Source organism: Camellia sinensis, chromosome 5 (assembly GCF_055761805.1).
Source record: "Camellia sinensis isolate YWXY chromosome 5, ASM5576180v1, whole genome shotgun sequence".
NCBI classification, from domain to species: Eukaryota; Viridiplantae; Streptophyta; class Magnoliopsida; order Ericales; family Theaceae; genus Camellia; species Camellia sinensis.
The window spans coordinates 195,402,014-195,409,935 of NC_138965.1; the positions used below are offsets into that span (position 1 = coordinate 195,402,014).

General features: G+C 29.8%; 1 protein-coding gene across 1 annotated transcript; it reads right to left on the reverse strand.

Moving 5' to 3' along the window:
• Positions 1-2,536: 2,536 nt before the first annotated feature.
• Positions 2,537-5,598, reverse strand: LOC114320438 (uncharacterized). Its single transcript, XM_082870999.1, has 2 exons — positions 4,840-5,598; positions 2,537-3,593 (listed from the first exon to the last, which is right to left on the reverse strand). Exons 1-2 carry the CDS (start codon positions 5,136-5,138, stop codon positions 2,723-2,725), a joined length of 1,170 nt encoding a protein of 389 aa, XP_082727125.1. The 5' UTR covers positions 5,139-5,598; the 3' UTR covers positions 2,537-2,722.
• Between the last annotated feature and the right edge of the window lie 2,324 nt (positions 5,599-7,922).

Sequence of the window (7,922 nt, forward strand, 5' to 3'; positions counted from 1 at the left end):
TTACCATGTTGCCAAGACTTAGAAGATATTTGAAGATAGAAGTCTTGCTAAGTAAAAGTAATGTGGCAGGTTTTATATAGCACTTGTGAAAATATTTTCTATAATGTTTTCAAGTGTTAAGCTAAGGCCGAAATAAGCAAGATTGAAAGTTTGTCCGAGGTATGTTAATCTGAGGAGACTATACAAAAAAGGCATAAACTGAAGACATGCAAAAGATTCTAAGTATGGAAGCAGTAAAGCATACAAGCATACAATCACACTGAAAGAAGAAATTAGAGAATGCATTCAGATAAGAAAAGAAGGCACTTTGGCCTGACATTGAAGAATAATTGTTCAGATTACTGAAAGGCACATCGGCCAAATAAAGAGCTAAACATTGTTCAAAAAGAAAAAAGTACTAAGTACAGAGGAAAAGCTTCAAGATTAGACTATTCGGCATTATCAGCTGGACCGGTTTGGGGCTCGGAAGACATCTGAGAACTCTTTTCGGCGGCCTTCTCAACCGCGAGCTCGGCATCGATCTTTTGGAGAGTTTGGTTGATGCTCTTCTCGGCGATAGGTGCGTCAGATGTTGTCTTCTTAGGGGCGGCATCTTTTGAGACCTTGTCTTCCTCATCTTGAGTCAAGTCTGAGACTTGCTCATTCAGAGTGGGGGACTTGGCCCCAGCATCCACAGCTTTCTCGAACTTTTCGGCCTCAACTTCCTCCTCGGACTTAGCCTCGTCCTTGGACTGGCTTGGAGAGGGAGGAAACGGTGGGACGAGGTTGAAATCGCGAACACGAGAAGGTAATCTAATTATTTTAATTTTGCAATCTTTTTCAGGGAAACCAAATAGGAGGGAATTAGAGGAATGAATTTCTCTGTTTTTCATCACCATTAAAATCAAAAAAAGTCAAATCAAATTGAAATCAAAAGAAATTGGAGTTTGGATTTGTACTTTTCTAAGAATTGGATTCAGAATCTTCAAAGATGGTGAGTGAGTGAGTGCGAGTGTTGTTGAAGGGAGAGGAGGATAGGATGGTACTTGGAGTTTTCAGTGAGACTCATTTTGGTGGGTGAGATATATGGGGGTGGGTGATAGACCTTACACATCACAAAATAATCTTGTGGACCTCTCCCATTACTAAAACTAGAAGAGGGACCTTAGACTAATTTTCTTTATTTTTTGCAAACTTACATTTCAGTATAAAGTTTAAAAAAATATTTACAAATTAATAATAAATATTATAAATATTAAAATTATAAATTATAATTTTTTTATTAATAAGTAATTAATTTTTTATAGTACCACTGAGCTATGTTTTTCCCTTAATTTTTTAATGTAAATTATTGTGAAAAAAATGAAATTAATTCAATAATGGCCGCAATATGACTTTATTATATTAATGTTAAAAATGTAAATAGCTTATTTTCAAAAGAGTAATGTAATATAAATAAAAAATTCATACATAATGATATTACTCATTGTGAACCTTTTACTTCAAAACAATGATTGAAGATAGATCTATATTTATAATAATGGTATTACCATATCACTCTTATCAGATTTTTTATATAAATTTTTTGTATGTTTAGAATTTTCTTTTTCAAAATTATATTTGTCTTTAATTAATTTAAAGATAGAGATAAATTCATGTGGCTACAATTAAAAATTTTGAAAAAATTTAAAATGAGTTAACTGAACACACCAAAAAAATAAATAAATAAATAAATAACTTTTTTTAAAAAAAAATTCACCTATTGAAACTTTTTTAAATTTTTTTGATTCATCAAGTCAAGTACATTTTAGAAATTTAAAAATTTTTAAAATTAAAAAAAAAAATCAACAAAAACAAAAACTAAAACTAAAAATAAATCACCAATGGCTAATCCTAAACAATTGAAGCAAATTGTCTAGCAAATGTTATAAACACACATAAGACAATTTAATTGATGCATTTATTAAAATTATAAAATAACAAAATCGTCCACATGAAAAGTGTGTTGGTCCACATTCATCATCTTATAAAATTAAAAATCAAGATTTATTTTATTACAAAAATAAAATGTAGAGTTTTTTTGTTATAATTTTCTCTACATTATTGTGTAGCTTCTTGGCCATTAAACTTGGGATTTCTAATCCTAAATGCATGTTGGGATTGGTTAACCTTGTTGGTGCTATTTGTTCAAAAAAAAAAAAAAAAAAAAAAAAAAACCTTGTTGGTGTTACATATTCAATAAAAGCTTTTCTGTATCTAAATTTTTATTTCGGTGGTGTTATATACACCAATTAGTATATTAATCAATGTACCAATTAATATTATGCCATTATTACTGATCTCACCTATTATACAAATTACAAATATCCAAAATATCTAAAATTGTATCACATCTGTTAATGCATTAGTTAGTACACTAATTGGTGCATATAACATTATTCTTTTTATTCTCAAAAGATAATAAATTAGTGGAAAGACTACTTTATTCTTCCAAGAAAAATTAGTTTTGATCAGGAAGATGAACAAAGAAAATGAATTCCATGAACCAACACAAGCATTCAAACAATACAACCAAGGTCATATTATACATACAGAAAAGAAATCAAAACAAGCTCGTTTAAATTTTCTTATTCCTCTCCTCGTTTCAAAAAATTAAAATAAAATACAAGCATAGAATTAAACAACATCATATGCACATAAGATGATACAGATAAATGGAAGTTTGTAAGAATTCCAAACTCTTTCATTCCCATTTGCTCCTAAGCACCTGAGTGTGCTTGAAATCATAGGTTAATACCACACTTCCATCCATTCTTTTCAACACAAACCTCTCAACCAGCACATAGCAACCAAACCTACTCCACCCACCAACACCAATCCCTGCATACTCCTCTGTTTTATTCACCGTCACTTGCCTTTTTTTGTCGCCAAGCCACCCTCCTCTCTCTTGCTCCCATTTCATTCGATCAACAATTAGCGAGCTCAACCCAATATTCACCTCTACTCCTACACCACCAAAGCTCGTAAACCAAATCACCCCATTGGCCACATTATTCTCATCCCACACCGCTTCTCTACCCGCCACAGTGACCATTTCTCGTTGGACAGCAACATCCACAGACACAACGTTCCCTTGATTGTAACCATTTTCACAAGTGAATATTTGCTCCCATCTTTGCTCAAGTGTCATCTCATAGAACATTGATATTTTCATCTGATCTCTCAGTGTTCCGTCTTTGATAAACATGAAAGGACAATACCACTTCCCCACAACAATGGCTTCTGAGCTCTTGTAGGATAGTGGGAAATCAAATGCTGGAAGGCTGGCACGGAGGGCAGTATTGATGCCTAGCGCTTCACCTAGTTCATAGTTTTTGGGTGTTTTGGTATAAATTTCCCACCCTTTTATTCTTAAGAAGTACGGAGGAAAAGCATCTGGTAAAATTGATGTAGCATAAAATGTACCACCACTTCTGCAAGCTGTTGCATAAGGAATGATCTGAAATTGCTGATATATGTCATTAGGATCTAGTGGTCTTGGATCAACGTCTCGAATGCAGTTGCAAAAACAACAGGTACGCATGTCTTCCTCCCTTGAACAAGCATATGCTTCCCTATGAAGGCAATCGAAATCAAGTAGTAAGACAAACCTAGCAATACGTTCCAATCCGGGGACAAATTCAGATTCTAATTTTTAGAGCGAAAACACATGTAACTAGTAATTGAGAAAATTCGTCCAAAGTGTATAGTACAATATCAAATTTTACTTTCAATATATATATATATCATCATTAATTAGATATTTGTTGTTAATATGGTTGAGTATGAAAATATGATGATGCAGTTGGGCATATTCTCTTCATTAAAATTACTTATTCAATGTTGATCCTAAGTTCATGAATAATTGTACTTGGGCAGAGCTATGTTTGACCCATGAGAAGACCTTAATTATTGCCCATCACCAACCACACTTACCATCTAAATTTAACACTGTTATATGATGTGCAGACCATGGTTTTAAAAAACGGACTAGACCGGTCGGTTCAACCGGTTGAACCGTCGACCGATCGGGGTTTCGGTCCGGATATACTCTCTGAACCGGTTGAAGTCAAAAACCGGTGTGTTTAAAGAGAACCGGAAAAACTGACGGTTCTTTAATTTTTCTGTCTTTCTTCTCTTTCTTTCTTATTTTATATATATTATATATATAAAAGAAAACTTTAATTGAAAATTCTTTTTCAAGGGTCTCCTCTTGTGAGGAATCCCATTAAGAGCTTGAAATTATTGTGAGTCTCTACCTATTTATAAGAAAAAAAATATTCCAAAAAAACTCAAAAAATCCATTTGGGATTCAATCAAATTTATTGGAGAAAGAATTGAAATTTTGATATCCCTCCAAAATTTTAGTTCTTCTTTCAATTAAATTATTTGAATTAAAATCATACGGAGAGAATATTGAATATTTGATTTTCTCTTTCATAATTAAAATTATTAATATTTTAAAATATATTATTATATTTTTTAGTAAAAAAAATATTAGGAGAAATATTTAAGATAATTTAATATTTTATTTTTTTTAATTTTTAATTTTATTATTTTTATTTTTATTTAAATATAAATTTAATATTTATTACGTCACGGTTCGATTCCGGTTCAACTCAACGGTTGAACCAATGACCTGTCCACCCGATCACTTTTCTGGTTCGATCACCGGTCCGATTTTTAAAACATTGGTATAGACACAGCATAAACAAATTATGTCAATTGGCAAGCAAGAAAATGAAGGGAAAAAAAGGCTCAAACAAACAGAAATTCTCAAATCTATAAATTTTTGATTCAGCTATTGCATAGTATACATACCCTTTACGAGACCCATGTGGCTTTATTGCATAATACAGATTGGAAGACAATGGCTGATTTAGAACTGGAACAAAGGTAGCATCATAAAAAACAGTACCGGACGAGTCTTGAACAGTGAGGTTCTTGTTCTGCGGGAAAGGCAGATCGATTAGATTCCGATTCTTACACAATCCGAAACAAGTAGTAGTCTCGGATTCTTCGTCTTGGATTACCAAATAACCAGAGTTTGGACCCTCTGGTGGTAATGAAAGATATTCAGGAGATCTTAGGTAGTATGAAAGAGGCCTTGCCACATACATCTCTCCCCCCTCCCTAAAAAATAAAATAAAAAGATTCCTTTGCTATGTCTAGTCTTCCTAGCTTATGATTTGTATTTGGAGCACCATGTTTGTTGTCATGTGTATTTATATACATGAAAGTATGACCACATAATTTATTCAGATAGATGAGACTTTTTAAAAATGAATTCTAATGATTCTATTTAAATAATTTGATCCATTGATTTTTTAGGTTTTTGTGTGTAAATCATATATATTCATAAAATAATAAAATAATTTGATCTGATAATTGTGTAATCTTATGATTTAATTATATTTATTTTTAAAAAATGAAAGATTTAATTTTAAAATTATACTTGTCTTTTTTTTTAAATAAAAAAAAAGCATTAAATCATCTATCTACTATAATTATTAAATTAATCTAATCTAATATTTTTATGAATAATTTTTTTTAATAATTAAACTATACATAAAAATAATGGACTAGAGACACAAGCTAAGCATTGTGTTTTTATTTATGTGTTAGGCTTGTGTTTAGTAATAAAATACGATGAATGGCGTGTTGAATTCAAATAGGCCAGTACATGGAAATTTCGTCATCGGTTGCAAACGACATTTGACTGATATATGCTTTTTATTTTAATGAATATTTTATTATAAAAAAATTAAAATAAATTATAAATATACCCATGAATTTTGTTTAAAATATAGTTTGTTCATGTAATTTGAAAATTATAAATACCTAATTGTTATAATATTTTATTTAACAGAATTAATTGAAAAAATAAAATTTCTAACTACTCTTCTATACAATAATTAAATTACCTGAATTATTAGTCAAAATAATTTTTTGATATCATTAAAACCTGTTCATTAACTTGATGATTTATTAATAAAAGAGATTATTTGTTATAAAATTAAAAATTTTAGGGGTGAGATGTAATTTTCTAAATTATAGGGATAACTCATATTTTAAACAAACATCATAGGTGTGTTGTAATTTGGAATTTGGAATTATCCCTCATATTAAGATTTTATAAGATTAAAAGACATGGAATATTTTTATAATAGTTGGGGTCCCTCAACATTTTCACAGAGAAATTTCGGCACAGAGAAAATTCAACACATAGGAATTTGTCTTCACATAGAAATTTCAGCCCTTCTATGTGACAAGTTGAAATTTCTCCAATAATATTATTGAAAAATCTTAATTGATAAGAAAAAATATATAGGTCATCTTCTACTACTAAAAGTTGAAGATGGATGTTTCACTAATTTTCTTTCCAATTTACCCTAAAAAATGGTTAAATTACGAATACACCCCATGAAATTTGCTTAAAGTACATATTACCCCTATAATTTGGAAAATGAAAAATGCCCCTTTGTTAAAAAAATTTATTTAGCAGAATTAACTAAAAAATAAACTTCATAATTGCTCTCTTAAATAATAATAAAATTACCTAAATTACTAATTAAAACATATTTCTAACATCATTAAAAACTGTTAATTGACTTGATGATTTATTAATAAAATGAGCGATTTGTTATGAAATTAGAAACTTCAAGGGGTGGAATATAATTTTCAGAACTACATGAGGTGATTTATATTTTAATCAAACCTTAAGTAATGTATTTATGGGGTCTTTTCTTTTTTTTTTTGTAATCAAATATTTATAGGGGTGTTTGGCAAAGGATTTTTTTAAGCTTTTTGGGTTAAAATCTATAAAAAGAAAAAAATAAATTAAAACAACTAGTAAGACAAAATATCACATCAAATTTATAATTATTTTATTTTTTTCTTATAAATATTACATCAAATTATAAAAAAATTTAACTCATTTTTTAAATAAAAATATTTTAACTTATTAAAACAATCAAAACTAAAATATCTAACTTTTTAAACGAGGCCATAATTTATCCTTAAAAAAAAAAAAAAAAAAAAAATAGACATATTAGAGAAGTCAAAGAATATCGAGGTGCTTCGGAGGATGGAGATAAGACAATTTGGAATACAATTTCCAACACTTTGCGTCCGTTTGGGAAGTGGACTGGCTTTTTGATTTTTTGGCTTTTTTGACTATTTTAGCCTGGGCTTAAAAGTTTGGTTTGGGAAGAGCTTTTTGACTTTTTGGCTTTTTTGAATTTTTTTGTGAGAGAAGAATGTAATGATTGTGGGTTGGATGTGATGTTTTGTTTGTTATGGCTAAAATAGCCTATTTTATTTTTTGTGGCTAAAATAACCAAAAAAGCCTGCAAACCCACTTGCCAAACACAGGCTTTGTTACGTGCACGCCAAAACCATCTTTTGTCGTTGAGTCAATGCTATATATATTAGGGATTTTTGGCCTTTTTTTTTTTTTTTGAGGCGCACGAAATAAAACGATAACCTCAAAACTCCCTCAAATTTAAAAAATTATAATTAGAAGATTGAAATATCGATAAATATGAAACGATTAAACGGTTTCTCTCCCTTCCCTCTATTTCATTGTTTAAAACACAAAAATACACAATATTACAAACAAATTTCAGCTCCGCTACGTAACTCGAAATATTAATGACTCGAATGGCTCGAAATTCTAAAATGATTTTAGGATTGTTTTTTTAATTCTCTTACCGATAAGATAATATTTTCCGTACTATTCGGGCCATTTGAGCTCTACGAATTCGAACTCTCACGCATTTTCCAACAAATTTTACTATTATTCTATCAAACAAAAATAGAATATATAAAAATAAAATAAAATTTTACTCTCAATTTATCAAATAAAAATAAAGCACATAACACTAGAGTCAAATTTTACTTTG

Bases quoted from the DNA above. Each gene is read 5' to 3' on its own strand.
- LOC114320438 (XM_082870999.1), bottom strand. From the start codon at position 5,138: ATGTATGTGGCAAGGCCTCTTTCATACTACCTAAGATCTCCTGAATAT. The intron at 3,594-4,839 runs GTATGTATACTA...TTGCCTTCATAG, and splicing joins CCACATGGGTCTCGTAAAGG to GGAAGCATATGCTTGTTCAA.